The 25,422-nt window shown below is 47.3% G+C and overlaps 2 protein-coding genes across 3 annotated transcripts in view; one reads left to right on the top strand and one right to left on the bottom strand.

Moving 5' to 3' along the window:
• Positions 1 to 18,738, bottom strand: part of LOC135897172 (leptin receptor gene-related protein) — a 416,125-nt gene extending 397,387 nt beyond the window's left edge. Inside the window, exon 1 of the mRNA XM_070525632.1 lies at positions 18,735 to 18,738. The gene's annotated coding sequence lies outside the window, so the exon portion shown is untranslated. The remainder of the gene's footprint in view (positions 1 to 18,734) is intronic.
• The window catches only part of LOC135897151 (serine protease 33-like), a 37,512-nt gene that overhangs the window by 6,591 nt on the left and 5,499 nt on the right, over positions 1 to 25,422 (top strand). Inside the window, exons 3-7 of one of the 2 annotated variants that reach the window (XM_065425716.2) lie at positions 4,282 to 4,513; positions 7,201 to 7,357; positions 11,727 to 11,894; positions 15,141 to 15,273; positions 20,045 to 20,216. In XM_065425716.2, the coding sequence (XP_065281788.1) occupies positions 4,282 to 4,513; positions 7,201 to 7,357; positions 11,727 to 11,894; positions 15,141 to 15,273; positions 20,045 to 20,216 (862 nt within the window). Of the gene's footprint in view, positions 1 to 4,281; positions 4,514 to 7,200; positions 7,358 to 11,717; positions 11,895 to 15,140; positions 15,274 to 20,044; positions 20,217 to 25,422 lie in introns of both variants that reach the window. The other variant, XM_065425715.2, reaches the window with a different exon arrangement.

Below are 25,422 nucleotides of genomic sequence, written 5' to 3' on the forward strand. Positions count from 1 at the left end.
TGCGAAAACGCGCGCGCGGAGAAAGCGAAACAGTGCGCGGACAAGCATGCAGACGCGCAGTCGGTCGCTGCGAATCTACGCGATCGCTGCATTGAGGCTTCATTCTATTACGCTCCATTTAGTTATACAAACACTATAAGAACATATTTCACATAGTTTGCTCTCAGCGTTTACCTACCTTTCAAGCAATTAAGTAGCCGGTTCGGCAGACTCCATCGCGGCGACCGCGCGCAGTGGCGTTCACTGTACGTATTCGGTAAAGAGATAGCGACTGTAAACGATTGTGTGCTTTCAGTTGGCCCAAGATTATTATTTAGACAGTAAGAAACTTCTCTCGTTTCGAAAGTACTTACAGAAATATCCGGGAAAGCTCGCGCGTGGTGTTTTCAGTGAGCGCTGACAGCAAAACCTATGAGGAGCGCGCCACGTGATCCCTCATACTACGCCAGCGAGGCGCTTCCGATAGAGGGCGACTCCGTAACTCCTCGCCGCCAATAGTACATGCTCCTCCCACTCTCATGGGCGCTCCTTTCACTTTCAAAAGCGACGTTCCTTTCACTTCTGAAAGAGAGCCGAGTCATCCGGAGTCCCGCCCGCAGTTTAATGACGTACGTGGCTCTGCTGTTGTAAGTGCTAGGCCATTTGTAAAATAAAAACACATTTTTCAGGCTAAAATGTTATCCTAGTCTGAGCAGTGATATCGGGATCACGTATAAAACTTAGCCAGACGTCCAGGTTTAATCCTAAAACCAGTGAGACAAAGGCAGATATTTACGAAGGAAATAGCCTTTTTAAACGCCCTAAACCGCTTGACGTCAGAGAAATAAGCGAACTCAATATCTGTCGCATCTATGTGAACTGTGTTCGAGTTGGACAGCGTACATATCACTTTTTATTCTTAGGTTGTCATTGACTGTGGAGGACCTGTACCTAATTTTAGATTAATATTTAGCAAGGCGCTGTGAGTAATCAAGTTTGTTCGAAAATAAATGCTGATTGATAAGAAAAAATATGAAATAGTGAAAATTTGAAAAGTGATAAAGCACCTACACATAATGTAACACGGTTTAATGAATACACGAATGATACACATAAATGTCTCTTGATCGAGTTTCAGGCGCTGAACGTGAGCTCTGTCCACGACCTAAGTGTTGATGATGCTCCTGAAGCAAGCGCTAGCCTCATTCGCTACAAAAGAAACAGTTAATATTGCTCCATGACCATTTCGTGACGAAGCAACGAGGATTGTATCAACAGCACTTAAGTTTATTACAGACTTAGAGCACAAGCTGTTATAGGAATGCGTTACAGCTGCATTCCCGTCGCCGTTGTTGGTCGTACTAGTTACCTGTTAGTGCATGCGTTCATTTATTCATAAGCATGTGTTCCCGGCACAGATAAAATAAGGAAAATGAGACACTTTGGCCACTATCGAACCTGACGCAGTCACTTCCGGGAACGTCACTTCCGACCAGTCGCTTCCGACCCCGCCCGGCTAAAGCCAACTGTTTCACAAGTGCAACGATGTTTTGCACGAGCGTAATGAACACCATTACCAACTGCGGGTGAGTGTCGGCGGGCACACATGCGCGCTACGGCGCACGAATAAATACTAAACGATCATCGAGGTAAAATTAGCTAAACTATATACCAGTGTTACGAAGTGAAAGACACGATAAGGAAACAATGGGCCCGTTTCCACTCTATGGTGGGAGCATGGAAAGCGACAGCAAATCAGGGGCGACATGTCGGCGCGAGGCAGCTGCATCTGCGCAGCAGAAACATCGCCCTGCTGGCTACCAGGCGTCTCACAACGTTGTCGTGACGAGGAGCGCCGCCAGTGGTGTTGCAGGCGCCGCGTCTCGATGGTCCACGATAAGAGTTACTGTATATATAATGTGTCCCACATGCAGTAACTCTAGCGCACGAGATAAGACTCAACTAAAGCCACCAGCGTTTGGTAGCTTGAAGTGTATTGTCAGTTCCACTCAGACTACTTTGAGCATCACGGTGTGGCATACGCACACAGCTGCTCTGGAGGATGCGCCAGTGTTTGTGTGCGCAACGCCCAAGCCAGCAGGAGAAGACGAAACGCTGCCTTGGCGCCGCTGCAATGGGGATTGAGCGGAGTTCAAAGGTGTGTCCACTTGGCAACCTGGCTTCTGCACCCGGACCACGGTGTCATGCAAACACACTGCGCGGCTGTGTGCCTTGTAAACCACCATGCGCGTCGATATTGCGACCTCACGGCGACGTCAACGTAAACAGGGCGAGTGGTCCTCGAGCGTCCGCAGAACTGCTATTGCAATAAAAGCAGGAGGCAAAAGCCGCGGTTTTCCAAAGTGATGAGCATCAGGCTGCTGTGCTGGGGCAACCGGGTAATTTTTTTTAATGCGATTAGCATTCTTTGGGAACTTCACCCAGTTTGCTGGGTCACGTGCCGCTGTCGCTATTTTACGCAGCTGGTGCGGCGCGAGAGAGTACGGGCTTCAATTGTTTTGGTAGTCTTCAATTGCTTTCGAACTTCAATTCGCTTCCATAGTCTTAAATCGTGTGATAATTACTCTATCTATGGCTGGCCTGCTTATCATTTACAGCGACAATGCGTATTTCTTCTTTATAGTTTCAGATTTCGTCTTTCCTCTGATACTTTCAACTCTCCGTGCTAGATTGTTTAATCTGTCAGTAACGCAGTTAGGTTAGACAATTTCAAATAATGATTTCTCCAATGATATACGAATGCAATAGCTAAGAATTCGGTTCGTATTCGAAATTTCGCGTATTCGCACATCCTTGCTTATTCTACCAAACGAATAACGCTATACGAGCCCTCTTCACACGCAAAATGTTTTAGGTGTTGCACGATATATCGTGAGCAGACGCACACATTGTGACATGAAGAAAAAAAAATTATGGGATTTTACGTGCCGAAACCACTTTCTGATTATGAGGCACGCCGTACTGGAGGACTCCGGAAATTTCGACCACCTGGGGTTCTTTAACGTGCACCTAAATCTAAGTACACGGGTGTTTTCGCATTTAGCCCCCATCGAAATGCGGCCGCCGTGGCCGGGATTCGATCCCGCGACCTCGTGCTCAGCAGCCCAACATCATAGCCACTGAGCAAACACGGCGGGTCATGAAGAAAAGCCAGCTAATAGAAATTGGATGGGGCAATGGGGTGGGGGGGGGGAGGGGGAGGGCTTAGATGCTGTTGCATTGAAAGGCGTTGCGGTGCAGAGGAGTTCGTCGATCTTTGGTTTATTTTTTCAGCGGTAATTCTTATATATCCTTCTAACTGTCGACGTTCCCGTGTGCCCAGCCGTCTATGTGTGGTGCCACGAAAGTAGCGATACCTTACATATGCTCCGTAGATGATTCGGTTACCTGCGTGGGAGTTGTACAAATGTTTCTGCGACGCTCGCAAAGCACAAACACTAAAGATAAAGAAATCCAGTGTAACTTTACGTCTGTTAGCCTAATATAATCGTTACCGCCAAGCTGGTTTCTATGGTTGGCATCATAAGCAGCATCGTTGTTGTAAAGGTAATTTGAAAGGGATATATACCAACAGGTGACACCAAAGTAGTGGGACCCACCAGCATTTGTAAAGTCACCAAACGCACGCATCCTTAGTTAACTATACTACATATATTCACACAATATAAAAAAAATCACTATGAAAGAAAAGGAAGAAACACATAACAAAAAACCGCCAAAGTGGAAGATTGATGCCACAGAAAACACAAGACGCTAATTCCCCGCCAGATTGTAAGATGTCGATAAGGTTAGCATAGCAACAATGCTAATCAGATGCGCATGTAACAGTAACGAGCTATAGGGCCAAGTCGTTGCAGATGCCAAGATTGGACGGCCTCTTATCATTTTCTCTTGCGCCCTGCAATCTGCGTACCAGCAATGGCGCCATTCTGGACGCTGCGAAATTCCGCCATATTGTCAAGTTTGCCAACTTGTCAGCACTAATTGGCCTACGGGGCTGCTACGTAAGGCCTTTCTGCTCGGCTAAAAACGCCGCCATTGCAGAATTTGACATTGTCCAGAATAGTACCTTTGGAGGCTCAAACTTAACCGTGTCTGTGTTTTCAGCCAATCGGCGAGCGCGTAGCTGCCTTGTCAGCCAATCACAGTAGACAAAATGGCGAAATTGAGAGAGTTCAAGATAGCACCTCAGGTATATGCGAGGCGGTTATAGTATATGTAACCTACTTGGGTATATGTACAAGACGAACGATGCTGTCTGATTCCTTATTTCTCCGCCAGGTGGTGCGCCTGGTGAGCCAGTACTTCTCGCTGGACGACCGCTGCCTGCAGAGCGTGCTGCGGGTGCACGACGGTGCTTCCCGGGACGCCCCTCTGTTGGCAACCCTGTGCGGTGCCGACCCGCCCGCTGAGCTGATGACGTCGGCCGGGGCCGTGCACCTGGAGCTCGAGTTCCGCGCGATGCACGTGGGCGAGGGCTTCATGTTCTACTTCGAGCACGCCTACAGGCCGGGTAAACCATGCCGATTCACGTCACTCCGCGAGTATGATCCTCACTAACCTGTAATTGAATGTTAACATTTTCGCATCAAAATGGAACAGCTTTCTTTTTTGACAGATACGCTGTTATGATCTGTTGGAGCGAAATCTACGGGAAATATTTCGGGGCAACTACATATATAAATTACTTCCACATATTTTATGTTTACGACGTTATGCGGTTAGACGTGACAAAAAATATATAGCCATCAAAATAAGAATGGTTGTTACCTTTTGGTGTGACAAATGTTATCATAAATGAATTATTGTAACAGGAAGGCTGTAGGGGTTAGTCACCCTTCCTTGCCTCTAAGGGCTCCACGAATTTCTAGGGGCGGGCGAATGGTAATTTTCGAGACCGAATCAGATGCGAATCGAACAGTGTCATAAGCGAATCGAATTTATTATCAAATACTTGTCGAATATTTTTCGAATAACGAGCAGCCATTTTCAGCATAAATATAGAACGGTCTTCACGTTCAAGTATATTCACAGCGTTAGCAAGTTTCTGTCGTTAGGTTGCACGTCATGAAAATGTTGTTTATTAAAAGCCCAAACGAAGCATTAGGAGCAGAGAACCGGTTTATTCGCATACTACAGGACTCAATGGTTAGTGCGCATGATGGCCGTTTAACCGCAAAAGTCCTGATTTCTGGGGCAAGATAACTACGTGACGACTCGCGTTTCACTTCTGCTATGGCCGCCGGGATGAAATTCTTCGCGCTTTTGCGCATATTTCATCCTTGACATCGCACAGTTGGCGGTTCGACGTATTCCGAAGCTATTCGAAAAAAAAAATATTTCTATTCAAGCATATTGACTATTTGATTCGAAGACCGAACCAAATAAGGCTATATTCGATTCATTGTTAGAAAGCTTCGAGTATTCGCACGCCCTCATGAATTTCTGCCGAGGTCAGGATGCATGCTGATGATGATGGTGGTGATGGTGGTGGTTGTGGTGGTGGTCAGGCCAAGCTGCAGCCGCATATCGTGGTCACCGCAAGTGCGTCTACAGGATTAATCGAGCTCGTTTGCAATGACCTAGCGAGATGGGTAGCAGCGTAAACGGCGTTGCGGGATGTATTGCGGGCTCTTAACAGACGTTGCTCGCGGGAATGTCCTTGTCGGATGTCGTTTACGGAACTGACAGAGACAAACGAAGGGGGAAAGGTAGGGAGGTTAACCAAGGACCTGCCCTGTAGGCTACCACACACTTGGGGAGGGGAAAAAGGGATGAACCGGAAGGAAGGAAAGGCAGGGAGGATAACCAGTTTGGCTTAACTAGTTTGCTACCCTTTACATAGGAGCGGGAGGGGGAGATGAAAGATGGGGAGGAGAGAGAGAGCACATAACTGACTTTGTTACGGTGTCACAGAAATGAAAACTCAAGTCTCGATCTCAAGTCATCGCAATCTTGGACGGTCTTTTGTAATATTCTACTGCCGCCCGTTATTGGAATTGAACTTTTAAACGAAACAAAATTCATTCGGATCGAAGCAGAGGTTTCTGATCTCAATTTTGCTACGAGCTCGTATTCTGACAGAAAATTTGGAGTAGGCTGTCTCCATAACCTGACGTGAATAAGGCAATTTGTTTTAAATTTCACCTAGCTCTTTTTCAGGTTGTCTTTCGTCGCGTTTTGTCGAATGGATTGCCAGTAAATAGGCATAGAGAGTTCTGTGAACGACTGGTCGTCGTTTTTTATACATGCATCGTGCAGCGCGGGATATTACGCCATGCTCAAGTAAAACTATTCTTGAAATTCTTAAGGTCGAGGGAAGGAGATGTAGAGAGAGGGCGAAGTTAAACACGAAAACAAAGGGTCCTTCACTTTGAAACTCTTATTCTTTGCACGGACAATCATGCAGTCATGTTGTGTTTGCGCCGTCATAAACGTGTCTATTCCACACGCTCGCAATTTATGACATCTATACTTGCGGTTCGGCAATGAAGAGAAAGCTACGGGGGCGGAGCTTCTGCGCCAAGTAGTCCGGCAGTGTGTTGACAGCCGGCCCACGCTGAACGAGCATAGCTTACACGTGTCATGGTTTCGCATCTGCCCAAACGCGAAAGATAGAGACAAAAAAATAGGAAAAAATGTGGTAAGGGAGTCAAATTAACATTCAGTGGTGCATTTTGTTTTGTTTTGCTGTTGCAAATCGGATGTTCATGTTTTTGTTTTTGTTTGTCCCCCAGTATAAAGTTACGTGAATCATAACGTGGAAGCTTTTTTTTTCTTTTTTTTCTTTTGCAGCGAAGCTGTTAAGGGCCACTTTCCCCACTATAGTGTCCTCGTGTAGAAAAAAATCCCGAAGAAAGCACAGTGGCGGGCGGACCCTCGGCGGAGGTGCAGCTCTTCATTTAGGGGCCCACATACACAGCTTCGCTGGTCATCCTTTGTTCACAGATTAAAAGGGCGCTGAAGTCCTTGTTCTTCTTTTTTTTTTTATCAGGAGCGCTCTATAATCTTGCGCGCTTCGCGTCGGTAGATTTCTCTGCATTACCGCAGAAAGTTGCCTGTGAACATAATACGCCGAAATAACACCGAGCTTAGCAGGGGATGAGTGAATCGCTTTCATCTTAAGATGTGGACTAGGTCTCGAAACGTACAACCTCAATTTCTCATCACATTGTGCTCACTGGACCATGCATGCTCCAGTGGAGTGCGCCGACGACCTCCTGAGCTGTCGCAACGGGTACCGATGCGCCAACAGTGGTCAGCTGTGTGACGGGAACGACGACTGCGGCGACGGCACCGACGAAGAGGACTGCTCCGTCTCAGCTGTGAATGCCACGGCAGTGTTTCGGCCGGCTGTGTACGTTACAACCTGAACTCTCTTGTTCGCTTAGCCCGAGTTCATTGTTATATCTACTCAACCATGTGTCTGACGCATTGGAATTCAGCGGAATGAGCCAACAAGCGAATGCATTCGCTTGAACCTTCATCGCTACTTCAATTACTGCGTGTTCTGTGTTCTATGGTGTCCCTGTGTATAGTGTCCCTCCCACACGCACTCAATGCTTACTCTCTCCCCTTTTTCCTCTTTCTATTCTATTCCTCTTTCTAGTGTAGGATAGCAAACCAGTTGCTCGTCTGGTTGACCTCCCTACCTTTCCTGTCCTTGATCTATCTATCTATCTATCTATCTATCTATCTATCTATCTATCTATCTATCTATCTATCTATCTATCTATCTATCTATCTATCTATCTATCTATCTATCTATCTGTCTGTCTGTCTGTCTGTCTGTCTGTCTGTCTGTCTGTCTGTCTGTCTGTCTGTCTGTCTGTCTGTCTGTCTGTCTGTCTGTCTGTCTGTCTGTCTGTCTGTCTGTCTGTCTGTCTGTCTGTCTGTCTGTCTGTCTGTCTGTCTGTCTGTCTGTCTGTCTGTCTGTCTGTCTGTCTGTCTGTCTGTCTGTCTGTCTGTCTGTCTGTCTGTCTGTCTGTCTGTCTGTCTGTCTGTCTGTCTGTCTGTCTGTCTGTCTGTCTGTCTGTCTGTCTGTCTGTCTGTCTGTCTGTCTGTCTGTCTGTCTGTCTGTCTGTCTGTCTGTCTGTCTGTCTGTCTGTCTGTCTGTCTGTCTGTCTGTCTGTCTGTCTGTCTGTCTGTCTGTCTGTCTGTCTGTCTGTCTGTCTGTCTGTCTGTCTGTCTGTCTGTCTGTCTGTCTGTCTGTCTGTCTGTCTGTCTGTCTGTCTGTCTGTCTGTCTGTCTGTCTGTCTGTCTGTCTGTCTGTCTGTCTGTCTGTCTGTCTGTCTGTCTGTCTGTCTGTCTGTCTGTCTGTCTGTCTGTCTGTCTGTCTGTCTGTCTGTCTGTCTGTCTGTCTGTCTGTCTGTCTGTCTGTCTGTCTGTCTGTCTGTCTGTCTGTCTGTCTGTCTGTCTGTCTGTCTGTCTGTCTGTCTGTCTGTCTGTCTGTCTGTCTGTCTGTCTGTCTGTCTGTCTGTCTGTCTGTCTGTCTGTCTGTCTGTCTGTCTGTCTGTCTGTCTGTCTGTCTGTCTGTCTGTCTGTCTGTCTGTCTGTCTGTCTGTCTGTCTGTCTGTCTGTCTGTCTGTCTGTCTGTCTGTCTGTCTGTCTGTCTGTCTGTCTGTCTGTCTGTCTGTCTGTCTGTCTGTCTGTCTGTCTGTCTGTCTGTCTGTCTGTCTGTCTGTCTGTCTGTCTGTCTGTCTGTCTGTCTGTCTGTCTGTCTGTCTGTCTGTCTGTCTGTCTGTCTGTCTGTCTGTCTGTCTGTCTGTCTGTCTGTCTGTCTGTCTGTCTGTCTGTCTGTCTGTCTGTCTGTCTGTCTGTCTGTCTGTCTGTCTGTCTGTCTGTCTGTCTGTCTGTCTGTCTGTCTGTCTGTCTGTCTGTCTGTCTGTCTGTCTGTCTGTCTGTCTGTCTGTCTGTCTGTCTGTCTGTCTGTCTGTCTGTCTGTCTGTCTGTCTGTCTGTCTGTCTGTCTGTCTGTCTGTCTGTCTGTCTGTCTGTCTGTCTGTCTGTCTGTCTGTCTGTCTGTCTGTCTGTCTGTCTGTCTGTCTGTCTGTCTGTCTGTCTGTCTGTCTGTCTGTCTGTCTGTCTGTCTGTCTGTCTGTCTGTCTATCTATCTATCTATCTATCTATCTATCTATCTATCTATCTATCTATCTATCTATCTATCTATCTATCTATCTATCTATCTATCTATCTATGTGCTATGCCTGTTCGATGTGACGCAACGTCGCTGCGTCCCTTCTGGCTGGGCATACGCTTTTACAAATGCCTACTGCTATCGCATCGGAATGATGGGCTGTAGAGATTGCCGTTTTGCAACGCTGCACCTTAGTTATGATAAGCGTTGACGCTCGGCCTTCTTTAGGGTTGTGTAAGCGCGCATCGACAACGAGGACACGCGAGTGGACATACTGGCCTATATTGAAGTGAGTCGCGTCTAGACACAGAGATTGAATCACTAGGCAGGTTATTGAAGCAGCAAAAATAGCAAGCTTAAATGACGAGTGCCTAAGCAAGCTTCCATTTAATTTATCAACAAAAGAACTGTCTTTTCTGCACGTGATTTGCTGCGCGCGTAGCACTGCCTCCGCATGACAGTGTTTCGCATTCCTGAAGTAGGCGCAGCTGTTCCCATAAGAGGCTTAGCTGAAGTTAACGCTTTTGTGTGTCTACTCGCGTGTTATAGTTGTCAATGCTCTTGTACAATCCTAATTGTAATTATGTTTGAGTATGCGTAACGGATTAAGGCGGCGCAGTCTGTACGGTCTTCAGTGGTTTTAACGAGGAAGTCACTTGTTTGACACGAGAGAATCAGAGTTAAGGTGAAACATCAAAGGGAATGCTTGTAAATCCATTTGCATTAGTAACAGCATCTCCCGTGTTGAATTCCATCTTCCTGTTTTCTGCTCCTCCAGCAGAGCACGTTCGGTAATAATAAATAATAATAAGAAGCATAATAGAAGCACTCATTCTAAGCATCGTTATTGCACTACATGGGGATTTGCCAGAACTCTCGAAAATAGGACACAAGCAGTCACTTTCGTACGAGGGAGTTGCCTGTGCATGATTGGTCTAGTTATTAATAACGGTTGTCACAGTATAAGTAGTTATTTCGCTCCTTACGCTATACCTATGTGCGTGTTTTAGAGCGCAGCTCTTAGGCGCCCTTTTCTGCGGCGAGCGTTGTCGTTCGCCTCCTACCTCGTAACAGAGCGAACAAGCATAGCGAAAGATGAGAGCGAACTTGGAGCGCAGATGGGGATGGAAATGAAAAAAAAAAATGGCGAGAACGAAGAGAGCGTGAGGAGGAAAGTGGAGGAGGAGGGCAAGGCGAAAGCGTGAGAAGAAAATCGAATGCCGCACAGGAGGAGCTTTGCAGTGGCGATGGCTACGAGATGACGCCAGAGTAGCGTGCGTCGTCTGTATGGAAACAAAGCGCTGCATGAGCGGAGAGGTTGTTTGCGACGGCTGCTGTGAATCGCGCCACGCGTCACCCACGCGCTGCCTCTCGCGATCTCCCGATTAGCGAGGCAGTCGCGCCACACTTCGCTCCGTTTGCAAGGTGCCGCACGAGACAGATTGTCCGCGCCGGCCAACATTTCGCGAAATGAAAACTTGTGTACAGCTGCGCTCAAATTTCGCATCAGTGAGTATCGTAATCGTTGATGAATTTTTTTCTTAATAAAGAACACTGGGTAATTTAATTCAGACGGAACCGTAACTAAAGCTTGGCCAGCTCGAAGGTGCTAGTAGAACTGCTGCCACCGCGTCGACAGTGAAGCCCAGGCCACACGTACGCTTGCCGGTGCGCGCAAGCTCACGTTTACATGTCGACGCGGGCATAGACGAAGCTCTTGCGAGCGCGGATATCTGCACCAGTCTCCAAGGTGCTTCTTGCTATATACGTCTGATTAAGAAGAGTTGATCGTTGGGCTAGTTGGTTTTCCATAATATAAATAATAATTTAGCGCGATAAAAACCACACAGACAAGAAAGGTGGACAATGACAAGCGCTACTGACAGCTGTTTAATGGAAGAATAGAATCGTACATATATATATATATTATATATATATACCCGCCGCGGTTGCTCAGTGGCTATGGTGTTGGGCTGCTGAGCACGAGGTCGCGGGATCGAATCCCGGCCACGGCGGCCGCATTTCGATGGGGGCGAAATGCGAAAACACCCGTGTGCTTAGATTTAGGTGCACGTTAAAGAACCCCAGGTGGTCAAAATTTCCGGAGTCCTCCACTACGGCGTGCCTCATAATCAGAAAGTGGTTTTGGCACGTAAAACCCCAAATATTATTATATATATATATATATATATATATATATATATATATATATATATATATATATATATATATATATATATATATATATATATATATATATATATATATATATATATATATATATATATATATATATATCCTTTCGTCACGCATGCGCACACCAAGCAAAAGAGAACAGGCACATGCACATCAAAGGTGGTTGCGCAAGAAGTCAAATTCGGCATCTAGTAATGAGATAAATGGCTGGCTTATACACCTGCACATTTAATGCCACACAACTTATTTTGCGATGAATACCATACGCCGTGTTCTTGGCGAGTTTTCTTAGTGGTTGCGTTGTCCTCGTGCCTGTGTTCGCGCGTCTGTTGCTGGTGTCCGTGGAATGACGTGTCGCTCCTGCCGTTTCTCTGTCTTCGGGCAAGTTGCGGCAGTGCCCCGACAGACACGGACCGGATCGTGGGCGGTACCGAGGCCTCGATGGACCGGTGGCCCTGGATCGCCCAGCTGCGTATGCCTCGCGACGAGCCGAACGGGTACCGCTGCACGGCCACGCTGATAGCGCCCAAGTGGCTTGTCAGCGCTGCGCACTGCTTCAAAGTGTGAGTGAGAGAAATGTTTAGTGTGAACCCCCCTTGTCTCCTTCAGTGCTATAGTAGGCTGTGGGTAGGAGTAGCATTCACCAACTCCTACAGCTATCGTGTTGGAATGGCGGATTCACCAATGTGCGCTAAGTGCAAGTGTGAAGAGACCATCAGTCACCTTCTGTGCCACTGTTCTCGCTTCGATAATCAACGTGAGACTCTCCAGTGTGCCTTAAATAGACTGCATGACAGGCCATTTACGGAAGCGACGATCTTGGGAGCCTGGCCTCACAGTTCATTGGCCCAGAAAGCAGTTCGAGGGCTTTTTTGCTACCTGAGGGCAACAGACTTGAGTGCCAGACTATAGACATCCTACACCTAAGTTCTCTCTCTCCCTTTTCACTCCCCATTCCCCTCCCCACGTGTAGGGTAGCAAACTGGACTCAGTCTGGTTAACCTCCCTGCCTTTCCGTCTTCCCTTCTCTCTCTCTCTCTCTATAGTAGGATACAACTTAAAAAAGAACAGCATTTGGGAACCGAGGCACACGGACAGCGCGGCGCTGTGTTACTCCGCTAGCCAATCACAGAAGCAATCAAAGTTGTCGTGATGCGACGTTTTCAAAATGGCGTCGTACTTGATACATCCGCAGCGTCTGCTCTTCTTGAAGAGTGTTTTTATCGGCGGCAACGATTAGATGTGCAACAGACACGGACAAAGTGTACGGAGTCTGAGCATTTCACTCTTCAAAAGTCCGCGGTACAGTTCATTTCACTGCTGAGCCCGTTTTACTCATGAGACTTCAATCCCCACTGAAGTGAAACTTGACAGTAAATAGTTGCAGCGAAGCAAGCATTTTATTTCAGTTCAGTAAAGAATTAGGCTTTCACCGTTCCATCATTATAGACGAGGGAGAAATTACGTGCTTAAAATTTTATTGTTGTGGTTACTGGCTTACTTAGGTAACAGGAAAAGCTTGAAGTACGATGTTTGAAGTTTGAAGTATTTGCAGCCTCACGGACGAACAGTGGCTGGTGGTTATGAGGGCATGGCGGGGCTTCACTGCACACTCAAGTTGTATCCGATTATAGGTTATCGCACAGCATAAAGAGCGATGATGACTGTAATCAGAAAGCGCGTGCGCACACACACACACACGCACACACATACAAACACACGCACACTTCGCGCTCCACACCATGGTGCTCGCGTATACTTTACCGAAATGCGCACTAGCATTACGGCGAAGGAGGGAAACTTAGGAAACGCGGTATTGCTCTCAAGTGCACTTCATTGCACAATGATAATTAATCATTTCTGTTCCAGTAGAGAATATGGTTACCCTTATTCTCGTCCTCTGTAAAATTGTAAACACATGAATGCCTTAATAAACACGACGCAGAAATGAAAGCTGCAATGATTTGCCTTCCGGGTGTGAGCTTCGGCGCAATACAAGAATGATGTGCAGCAAAGACAACCTCGAGACTCGGCGCAAAAGCCGGCAAGTGGCGCCATCTCACGTTTGCTCAGCGCACCGCCAGTGCGGTCGTTGGTTAACTGGTTGCGCGTGGTCGTGTATTGGCCCAGGCTCTGCAGAAGCGTATTTTGAGCGTGAAGCTGAAGTTCAACTTGAATATTTATTCAATTTTAATGGCGTGTAGATACATAAATGGCTACATTTATCATGCCAAACGAGGTGCCACTGTTAAACACTGTAGGGGGACCTCTTACAATATGTTACAAAGAAAAAAAAAGCTACTAAACAGCAAGCGAAAAAATAAATAAATAAAGCGATATGCATATGAATAGTGGGTTCAGAACCTGTGCTCATTTCACCTGCACATTTTCCTGCACCTGCTCAAGAACACCCGTATGCTTAGATTTAGGTGCACGTTAAAGAACCTCAAGTGGTCGAAATTTCCGGAGTCGTCCACTACGGCGTGCCTCATGATCAGAAAGTGGTTTTGGCACGGAAAACCCCATAGTTGAACTAATTTTAACTGTAACGCAGCAATGAGTGCCGGAAATGCGCGTGTTATTGAAGGAAGTGCCTTCTGAACGTTGCTAACAAACATTTGTCGAAGCTGGGCCGGTCCTTTGAAATATAATATTTTTGACACAGGCTGCTCATTCAGTTACTCTGGTGTCATGCAGTGAAGTTCAGCAGATTGCCGAAGGCAATCTGTTGAACTTTTTTTAACACGAATGTGTATCCGCGCCACTTGACGAGCTTACTGCGCAAACGAGCGAAGTATCGATGACGTGCTCCAGAGCACAGCGCCTAGCGTGGTCTAGACTTCACGCCTGCAGGCGAGACGGAACGGCGTCAATCGTCTTGTTTCCCGAATTGCAGTGTCCTGCGCGAGTGTAACGTATATGCGGCAGGATCTGGGCACGCATTAAAAGAAGATTCTTACGCTAGAATTGTTCAGTGCCAACCAATCACGTTTCCGGACATATTATTAGTGAAAGTGACTGGCCAAGTGGGAAGCATTACTTATGAAGGAAAAGCTCTGTGAATTCGGCCCTTGAGCTAACGTTTATGCTGAACGACTACGTATAGACAGTTTGACGGCCATGACCTTACTCAAGCTTTCTGCAAGTCCGTTGGTCTGTGGATGATCTGGGTTGGTCTGCGTCTTGAGATGACGCGTGCAGCTCAGTTTTACTATGCCGTGCATAAGTCGAGCTGTAAAGGTTGTTCCTCCCTCTGTGATCCCGCGCGACTGAGCACGATCGCGCTCAGATGCATGCTGCAGACAACTGCGCTGATTTCTTCACAAGTGCGTCTCCTAGAGACGTCAGCTACGCGAGCAGCTTGGCTAGAGTGTAGTAAAGAACCTTTTGTAGCTTGGCTGAATAACTAAAACCGAGTTCAGCGAAGCAGACGCACCCTCACTCACCGCTCAATCAGTCTGTAGATGAGCGGAGACAGCCTCCTATGTGCCGCTGCCTGTATAAGCGTTGATAGTACGAACACCAAGTCTCCCGCGCTGCGCAGTTGTGTGCAAATGATTACGATACACGGGCCTGACCGAAGCTCAGTATAAATGCTCTGCTGAGGACGTCTGTCAAGTGCTGGGGAACAATGGACTTAATTAGTTTCGATAACTATACAGCCTAAGGTATAAAAGGGATCTGATTTTTCAACTTGAATAAAGTCAGATTATTGTCGCTTCTCGCAAAAAAGAAAGAAAGAAGAAAAGAAAGGAAGGAGTGAAACTTTTCCCCCGACGAAGCTGCATATCAAAATTCTTTGGGTGCAGCTCGCTGAAGCCGGACCGGTGGGTGGTGAACCTTCGCCGGCATGGCATCATCCTCCAGGAGGATGAGAGCGTGGTTCGCTACGTACACCGCATCGTCATCCATCCTGGATACAACGGCTTCAAGCCGTGGAACGTAAGCTGCGTCAAAACCTATACCGTATCTGCTTCATCCGTAAATTTTAACAATGAGAGTTTCTATGATGTATTTCGCGCATGTGAGCACTAGATATCGCACTGTATAGTCACACGATGCAACAATAACTTGCCTTTATTATGTGTAATTTTTAGCGCTTGTGTAGTAAGTGTTATACTCTCTTGCATTCTGTCTATTCTCATCTGTTTATACGCTCATACGCTTTATACGAACCGACAGAAGCGAGATTGAAGCGGCGGTCCATGCGACAAATAATCTCCCTCTTTTTGTGACAACCCTACTGACGCAGCCGTGGTACATTACATACCCAGGTGATTAATCTGTGCGACCTCAGCAATCGAGACCGCAGATTACAGTGCCCCATAAAGTTTCATACAATAGTTACTATAGTAGGATACATTATTTTAAAAAAAACAGCAGTTGGCAACCAATGCACACGGACCGTGCGGGTTGTGTTACTCCGCCAGCCAATCGCAGAAGCAAACAATATCGCCGTCGTGCGACCTTTTCAATATGGCGTCGTACTTGATACCTCTGCGGCGTTTGCTGTTCTTGCAGAGTCTTTTCACCAGGGGAAGCGATGAGGTGTGCAAGAGACACGGCAAAAGCGTACGGAGTCTGAGCGTTTCGCTCTTCAAAAGTCCGCGGTACAATTCATTTTATTGCTGAGCCCGTTTTACTCATGAAACATCACTGCTAACTGAAGTGGAACCTGGTAATAAATACTTGTAGTGAAGCAAGCGTTTTATTTCAGTTCGCTAAAGAATTAGGCTTTCACCGTTCACTATAATAGACGAGTGGAAACGTATAAAATCACGCGCTAATGATTTTATTTTTGTGGTTACCGCCTTATTTAGGTAACAGGGAAAGGTTGAAGTACGAACTATTTGCAGCCTCGCAGAGGAACAGTGGCTGGCGGTTATGAGATCGTGGGCGGGGCTTCACTGCCGACTTAAGTTGTATCCGAGTATCGGCGGAACTCTGGCGCTAGTGTCTACGGGAGCTACAACGGGAGCTGTTGACCCAGCATGGGAATTATGGGAAGTACATGGATTTGCCTGTGCTTCGTCCTTCAAACGGCTTCTTGACTTCGCAACTCGTCATTTTCAACAATGCACTGCGTAATAAATAATTGAATAACCATTATTAACATTGTCTGACGGCAGGATTCGAGCACAGGACCTCTAGCACAGACGCCCGATGTTGGCCACAGACCCATGCATCGACAAGCGACATATAACGTCCCTATGAATTTATCGGGAGCAAGCCAGTGCCTTGAGACGCTTGGCGCGTTTCGATTTGGCCACCTCGACAGGCGAAACCGTTGCAATCAGCAGTGATTGTGCGTGTTCGCAACGTCTTCTGCACTTGGAAAAGTATAGCTTTCCCTGAAATTTAGGACAATGAAAGCATATAAAGCGTAATAAACTAATCTACAAGAGCGCCTGAATCCACAAGCACGAAGATCAGACAAATCCAGGTACCTCCCATCATTCCCGCGGTAGGCCACCCTACCCACTGCGGCTCAACGATTAGAGCCCCAGAGTTCCTTCTAGCACATTGTAGGAAGCTCTACTATGGCCTAGACCATATAGGAAGCGAGTGGGACGAAAGCAGTTGCGCACTTTCCATCCCATCGTCGTTATTTTCACGTCTTTCAGTTCCCAACAAAGTTGACAAGATGGCCTTCGCTCCAGTGAGACGTCGCGCGCCGGACGTCATGCTACACAAAACTTGAAATATCCCCAAAAGTGAAAGACCGGGAAAGAGTGATCATTGCTACACATTCGGGGAGAATAAAGGTGACCTCACGCTAGGCCTGAGCTACTGTAATGCGAAGGCATTATCAGCATCGGTCCATCTACGCCTTTCATTACTGTCCCCAAAATCGATCACCCGTTACAAATAAAGCTAGCAACCCATTGCTAAAACGCACATCGCACACCGGTGATTACACTTTTCTTTTTTTAACAGCGAAACTGTCTACAGCTAACCTGCCGTGAAATTTGCATGTGCGCGAGCGGAACTCAGCGCCCTCCCTTTGTCTTCGTTCCAAGCCCGTGCGTGCCTAGTTTCCTTCCGCTCTCATGGGGTGGCGGGTACGTCGCAGTTGTCCTAGGTTGTCCTATCACTGAGGGACTTCAGGTTGTCCCGTCGTAATGTCACGCGTGCAGCCTTTCCGCCGGCTCCTCGGGGCAGCAGCATCGCTTCAATCACGTGCGTGACTAGTTTCCTCCGGCTCCCCGAGGTGGCGGTAGCCGTCCCAGCTGTGGAGAACAATAACGAAAGCGGATGAAACCAGCGGCTAGATTTGGCCCTGGCTAAGAACGTGTCCAACGCTGTACCCGAGCTGATCACTGTGCCTATTAGCGACTACAATGCCATCGCCACCACGACCAAACCATAATGACCCGTCGATCGAGACAAATCATGACCACCGATCAAGACAATAAACGTGTGTGCGTACCTTTCGTCACGATGACCACCTATCAAGACAGTAAATGAGTTCGTACCTTTGTTCAAAATCCTGTGTCACCTCTGTGTCGCGTGCTAAACAGCTTCGCTGGCTGATCGTCCACGTTCACAGGGCGGAATGGCTCATCATTTTTTTTTCTTTTTGCTTGTATGTCGCGTGTCGTGTGCTTTGTGCATGTTTGCGTATAGCTTCCTGGACATTATGCCAGGTAAACCTTCCCAGGATCCATTAAAGAGCTCTTGCCATCTCTCCTTTTTTATTCCTCAATTTGTACATATTTATTTTTCCTTCCCCGCCATCGTAAGGTGCACAACGGCATCGAGCCAGAGCACGCGTTATTCATGCCGTTGCTCGAGACAGCAAGCTTGGATGAATCTTGGTTGAAACGTTGGCCCTCAAGTCGCTAAACCTCATCCTGGTTCTTCGAACAGACTTGGCAGTCCGGAACACCAGCTGTAGTCATCACCATAATTAACTCTGCGTAGTTTCCCGAACAATAAAAAACGGCGCTGAAAAAACAAGCACATAATTAGGAGGGCGGATGCCACGAGCTCGCTTGTCAAAAAGAAGAAGGGAAAAAATTGTTTATTGAGGAAATAAACCGGGCATATATATATATACGCGCGGACCACTGCTGGACACAGGCACAGAAAAAGTCGCATGCCGCCAAGAAAACAACTACGCCGTATAAAAGCGATGAGCGTAACATAAATGCATAAACCATTTCTTTTTCCGCGTGTTTGTGTGTATATGATATCTCGTCTTTCTTGTTTTTTTTTTTCGTTCCCCTAGTGGGCTCTTAGTTGGCAGTTGGCGCACCTGTCGTGGATTCTTATGCTCCGTTGTTTAGTGCTGACATCTACCATGACTTCATAGCGGTGCGCCCAACGCACCATTTCATTAGATAATTGCTCGTATGTAGGGTGTCTGAGTTAACATGAACCGTGCTTTAAAACATGCGGAGGCTTTGATGCTGGTGAAATCAACAACGGTGACGCTCAGGGACCGAGTCTAGACGGAGCGTAAAATTGTTATCTTTTTTTTTTGCCTGTAAGTAATAATGTGCGCAATTCTCCTAGTTACGGTCACCTATGCAGTTGTTAAGTAATATTGCAATAAACTTCCATTTGTCTGTATGTTGTTAGCAACCAACTGGAGAAGCATCCATTATTTTCGTGCTTTTATTAAGGTAATAATCAATGTTAACTATAATTAGAAATACTTCAATTATTACTTCAGGATCACCATGTCGATGTGAGTTGTTTGTAGAGATCACTTGAGAATGACTCATTTGTTTGCGACGGGTTAGCATTTGAGTAGCTCCTTTTCTACGTGTGTGAAAGAAAACCGCTGCGGCTTACAAGCCATGGGCTACAGCCGCTAGATTCATGGTCCATTCGGTTCTTTTTAATTTTTTTTTCATGTCAACTGGCGTTTATATTCTTCAGTATTATTTATCACTCATAGCTCCTTGGCTCACATATAAGTCAAATAAAGCTGCAGGAAGCACGTACTTCCAACGAATCCACCTTATCCCCTAGCTAAATCTATCTATCTATCTATCTATCTATCTATCTATCTATCTATCTATCTATCTATCTATCTATCTATCTATCTATCTATCTATCTATCTATCTATCTATCTATCTATCTATCTATCTATCTATCTATCTATCTATCTATCTATCTATCTTTCTATCTATCTATCTATCTATCTATCTATCTATCTATCTATCTATCTATCTATCTATCTATCTATCTATCTATCTATCTGTCTGTCTGTCTGTCTGTCTGTCTATCTATCTATCTATCTATCTATCTATCTATCTATCTATCTATCTATCTATCTATCTATCTATCTATCTATCTATCTATCTATCTATCTATCTATCTATCTATCTATCTATCTATCTATCTATCTATCTATCTATCTATCTATGTTTTCGAATGTGCTAATCAAACATGGCGTTGGCGTCGCTGCCGAAAAGTTAACAATGGTACTAATTACTTTCAAAAACGAACACAGAGAATTCTGAAGGCTTCTCCAGGAGGTCATTAAAAACATCGCTGTTGGCTTTATCCACACGAACATCTTCATTTTTTTTTTTAAAGATGCTTCATGTCGAAGTTTAACGGTACCTTCAGTTTTGACAACACACGACAGTCACGATAACGAATCGCCGTTATCGTGGCCCCGGAGCTAAAGAAAATGAAATGGCGCGAGACACGCGATGAATGCGGCGTCGACGAGTGCTTCGCTCTTCCTCGCCGCAGCACACGACGCCGTGGCTCTGGCGGAAGGAGCACGACCTGGCCCTGATCGAACTGAACGCGCCCGTCCCGGTATCGGACTCGGTCCAGCCCGTGTGCCTGCCCCTCGATCCCGACTACTGGCCGGCCAAGGGGACGCTCTGCCGCGTCGCCGGTTGGGGAGTCACCCTGAACCGTAAGTGTGCGGCCCACGCTGGCTTCAAAGAGAGAGAGAGAGAGAGAGAGAGAGAGAGAGAGAGAGAGAGAGAGAGAAGAATACAAGATGGCAGGGATGCTAACCAGTCAATAGAGACTTTTAGCCTGCCCGCTATTCCGGTAAACGGGAGCGGTTTGGGCGGATTGCCGGATTTGCGGTGGCGTAAACGTGAGCGGCCAGAGCGGTGCAGCCGCCTGGTAGCGTAGAGTTCAACTAGACAAACACAGAGCTAAAACCGCAGTAACCCACTATATCCTGCTTCGCTGCTGGTGCAAATTTTTGTCAGCGGCGTAATTGTGAACACGATTACGCCACTGTCGAAAATTTACACCAGCAGCTAAGCAGAATATAGTAATTAGCTTTGTGTTAGTGTGGTTGAGCTTTGCGCCACCAGCTGGCGCCACCAATCTGGCCGCTCACGTTTACGTTCCCGCTAAACCGGCAAACCGCCCGCGCTTGCCGGAATACCGGACACGCTAAAAGTCTCTAATAGTCTGGTTGGCTACCCTACTCTGGGGGATGGGAGAAGGGGAAGAGAAAGAAGGGAGAGTGAAGGTGTAGATACGTGTACGGACAGCACTTGAGTTAAAGTCGCTCGAGCAAACCAGAAGTTCTGAGAAAACGCAAAAGTGCCTTCACCTCATTCTGAGCCCATGATCGGCCGGGACGGTGCTCTGATATTGTCTGCTCACTCGGAGGACGATCCTGGCTTCAAAGTTCCAGCCAGGGTCTTCGGACTGTACACCATCGAACGCCACGCGCTCGTTTTTCGAGGCCGCACTGCATTTGTGACAGTTGTTGTGCGGAGCAGGTTGCCCGTGCAGGCAGAATCTAAAGTTTATTGGATGCATGGATCTGAGAGAGAGAGAAAAAAAAATGAAACAAAACATTTCTCGATCCTAGACGGGCAGTTTGGATTTAACGTGCGCTACGGGTGTATTAAGTCTACGCGATAAATGTACTGCTGAACTGTTTTGACATCTGCAAACGGAAGCTGGGATGACATTCTATTTTTCCCCCCATAAACCTTTGTCCCAGCGCCTGTGCAGCAAGGTCTGTTGTTAAAGGAGGCACTTTTGCCAGTTAAGTTCAGTTTCTGTGTGTTCCATTTTCACTTTGTTTTTTTCACGTAACACACATCTTTTAGGCGGATTAAGCAAATAGACGGGAAAAATGACGAAGATAAAAAATTAAGGAACCTTGATATGTGCTTGTCTGCGCCTGACTATCGGTCCTTGTCTCTAGCACATCTCGCGTACGAGCAGCAACGGTTAGATCTTATCATCTTTTCACAGATAAGGAAGTTGAAAAAAAGCTCAATAAGGTATATGAATTGTCGCACACTGCAGCAAAATTAACTTATATATCTCGCAAGTGCAGACATCACATTCAGGAAAATGCCTTCACTTCAAGAGGAACTCAGTTGGACTCTTCTTGCATTGAGTAGAAATCACAGAACTGAACATATTCTTTGTTGTGGATTCAGGGGAGAGGAAAAATAATCTGCCGAGGTAACAACTGAATACACAAGTAAAATAGAGCATGTGATAAAAATAAAAAAATATTTTCGAACACTCATTAATATTCAAACAATAAGCACAGGTGAGATTTGGAACAAAGGCATCCAGATGCGTTTAGCAGTAGTCGTCAGCTCAACGCTGTGTGTCAGCAATTTCTTTCCACTTTAGTAGAAGAAATCTTCAGATTAACAAATCCGCTTGCAAGAGCAGACGCAGCAGCTACACTTCGTTCCATGGCAGCTGATTGTGCAGTCGCCTTGTGGAACTGAACGAGCTTCACTAGCATATTCACTGGCATCCTCCCGTCTGGGCTACCTAGGTGTTAATGAACTTCCTTGCAGCGGTTGTGGCCTGGTGTGGCGGTTAACCAAATCATATACTTTTCTTATTGAGTGGTCCTACAGCCCTATCTGTTTCGCTAGCGCTTGTGATAAAGCAGTCGCGCATCTTGTAGACATCTGTGCACGTTTTAGTGTGGAGAGACAGGCGTCGTGTAATGCATTAGAGAGGCTGGAAAGCCGGGCCCCATCAGAGCAAAATAATGCAATGGTCACAACTCGCGCACGCCTCAAGGCAAACAGAGCATTACTTCCTGCGGTAGTGATGTGTGCTGCGCCTGAAATTCTGTACGCCGGTTGCCTTTCCGCTACTCACCTTTCTCCGTTTCCGTTTACTCATATATCTGTTGAAATCTCCCTCTTTCCATCTGTGCACGGTAGCGAACCGGACTTTTTTCTGGATGAGCTCCCCCTCTCTCTCTCTCTCTCTCTCTCTCTCTCTCTCTCTCTCTATATATATATATATATATATATATATATATATATATATATATATATATATATATATATATATATATATATATATATATATATATATATTGTCACAAGCTGTCATGAACCACGCCTGCCGCGCAAACAACCAGATGAAAGAAAGAAGAGAACGACGTGAGCCAAGCTGCCGCGAGACCGCTCTTCAACAACCGCGCCTATCAACCAGATTCATCTGGTTCTGCATTAAAACACCTCGTGTGTAACATTTGGTGGAGCTGTGCGGGGTAACTCCCACGACCTACAACGGAGCCACCAGCACAAGAGCTACGCCGAAGCCGTCGCCTCGCCGGACTTTCGCCGTCGCGCTCAGTCATGGCCACAGAGCAAAATACCCTCACCAGCAGTGCCTCGGCGAGCCCAGTCCCTATCCAGCACTACCGAGAGCTACGCACGTTCTCGGCGAAGGCCGAGGAAGATGTGGATGAGTGGCTAACCCATTACGAAAGGGTAAGCCAATACAATAACTGGAACGCTGCCAGTCAGCTTAGGAACGTTGTTTTCTTCTTGGCCGGCACGGCGTTGGTATGGTACGACAACCACGCGGACATGCTAACTACTTGGACACGCTTCGTTGAGGAAATCAAAAAGTGTTTCGGTGACTCGGACGCAAAGAGGAAACGTGCGGAACTCACATTAGCCCAGAGAGCTCAGGTACCCGGCGAGACTTGCACTACCTACATCGAAGAAATTTTGAAGCTGTGCCGCACCGTCAACCCTCAAATGACAGAGGAAGATAAAGTGGGGCACGTGGTAAAAGGAATAGCGGAAGACGTGTACAACTTCCTCATTGGTAAAGAGAACTTGCACACTGTATCAGAACTGATACGGCACTGCCGTACGTTCGAGGCGCTGAAGACTCGCCGAATTACACCAAAGTTTGGACGGCTGGCCAATGTAACGACTGTAGCAAGTGTTGACACGAGTCCTCTGCTCCCAGACCTTTCGTCCGCCATCCGCCAGATAGTCCGCGAGGAGCTCCAGCGACATGACGAACAGGCACGTTATGCGGCGCCTCGTTGCAGCTCCTCCGTTTTCCGAGACACTTTTCGGGAACCCCCTTCGGCTACTTGGAACCACTCGGTGAACGTCGCGGATCTTATCGGCTCCAGAGACGAACCGCATTACATTACGACCGAACCACCACGCGATGATTCGCCCCCTCAACGCTTTGATCCACGCCCACGCAACTTTCGTCCACGAAGACTCGCCGCTACCTACGACTTTCAAGGGGAAGAGCCTCGTTACCCTCAACCGATGTCTTCGGCAGATTACTTCAATCCGCATTCTGAAGTTCGCCCTTCGCCAGTGTGTTACTGCTGCGGCATGCCTGGCCATATAGCTAGGTACTGTAGCCGGCGCCGAGCATCAAACTACGGATCGTCAGCGCCGACTACGCGGTCTAGCGGTCGTACACTGCGCACTCAGTGGCCAGGAGACTCCTCTTCAGGAAGCCACTTTCGAGAGGACCGATGCACCGCCCAGGAGACCTACTTTGGAGCAGAAAGAACCCGGAACCGCTACCGCTCCCCTGCCTCCGACCGTACTCTGACGCCACCACCAGCCTTCCGAGCCTCCCGATCACCATCCCCTCGGCCGCGATTCACGTCACCATCGCCTCGGCGCCGTTTCGTGTCGCCCCCGCCGGGAAACTAGCCAGCGCGGCCGATGGAGGTGAGGTCGCTGGAAAATGTGTGCTGCCGACTCAACTGCCTCCAACTATTTTCATGCTAAAGAATAAGGTTCATGTACTGATTGATGGGGTCTCCACAATGGCTTTAGTCGACACGGGAGCAACTGTCTCGGTCATGAGTGTGGGGTTTAAAGGCCTTCTGGGACGCAAGGTTATGTTTCGTTGGGACCAGTGCACAAGTTTCCGTGGAGTCAGTGGTGAAGCATTATACCCGGTTGGTGTGTGTAACGTGGATGTGTCTTTGGGTGGGAAAGTTTTTAATGCAGAGTTTACTGTTCTTCCTCGCTCCTCGCATGACGTGATTCTGGGGATCGACTTTTTGCAGTTGTGTGGTGCGAATGTTGATTGCCGGACGGGAGAACTCAGTGTCGACACCAGTGTTTCACCTGTGCTCTTTGAAGGTGAAGCTTGCCCGGAGAGTGTGCTGTGCGTGTCTGAGGATACAGTTGTGCCCGCCTTATCCGCGATGCGTGTTGCCGTCGCCTGTTCATCTCCGACTCCTATCTCGTTCGATGCTGCAGTGGAACCTGTACATCGGAACTGCCTCAAGAAAAACGTATTAGTTCCGCACTGCGTGGTCTCAGTGACCAATGGATGCGCGGGGCTGTGGGCGCTAAACTGTTCCACTGAAGCGGCAGTGCTACCTCAAGGCCTAAAGATTGCCACGTTTCCGACAGACTCTCCCGTATCGGTGGCAGTACTTGCGGAACTCCCCGATGAAGGAGCAACCAGTGTCTCGAGCTCCGGGAGCTCGAAGATATATATATACTTTCCATGATTGATAAGTCACTCAGCGATAATGAGCGTCAAGTTTTGATGGCCCTGCTTACGAAACATACCTCGGTATTCGACTTTGCGCAGCACAATGGACCGCCATCAATTCCTGCGTCCAGAACTCGTCACCGCATCAACACAGGAGCCGCCCAGCCAATCCGACAAAAACCCTATCGTGTATCCCCATCAGAACGCAAGATAATCAGTGATCAGGTCCAAGAAATGCTATGCAAAGGCGTCATTCGAGAATCATCTAGTCCTTGGGCAGCCCCCGTAATATTGGTGAAGAAGAAAGACGGTACGTGGCGGTTCTGTGTTGATTACCGTCGCCTAAACGCCGTTACTAAGAAAGATGTATATCCGCTCCCCCG

This window comes from Dermacentor albipictus, chromosome 9 (assembly GCF_038994185.2).
Source record: "Dermacentor albipictus isolate Rhodes 1998 colony chromosome 9, USDA_Dalb.pri_finalv2, whole genome shotgun sequence".
NCBI classification, from domain to species: domain Eukaryota; kingdom Metazoa; phylum Arthropoda; class Arachnida; order Ixodida; family Ixodidae; genus Dermacentor; species Dermacentor albipictus.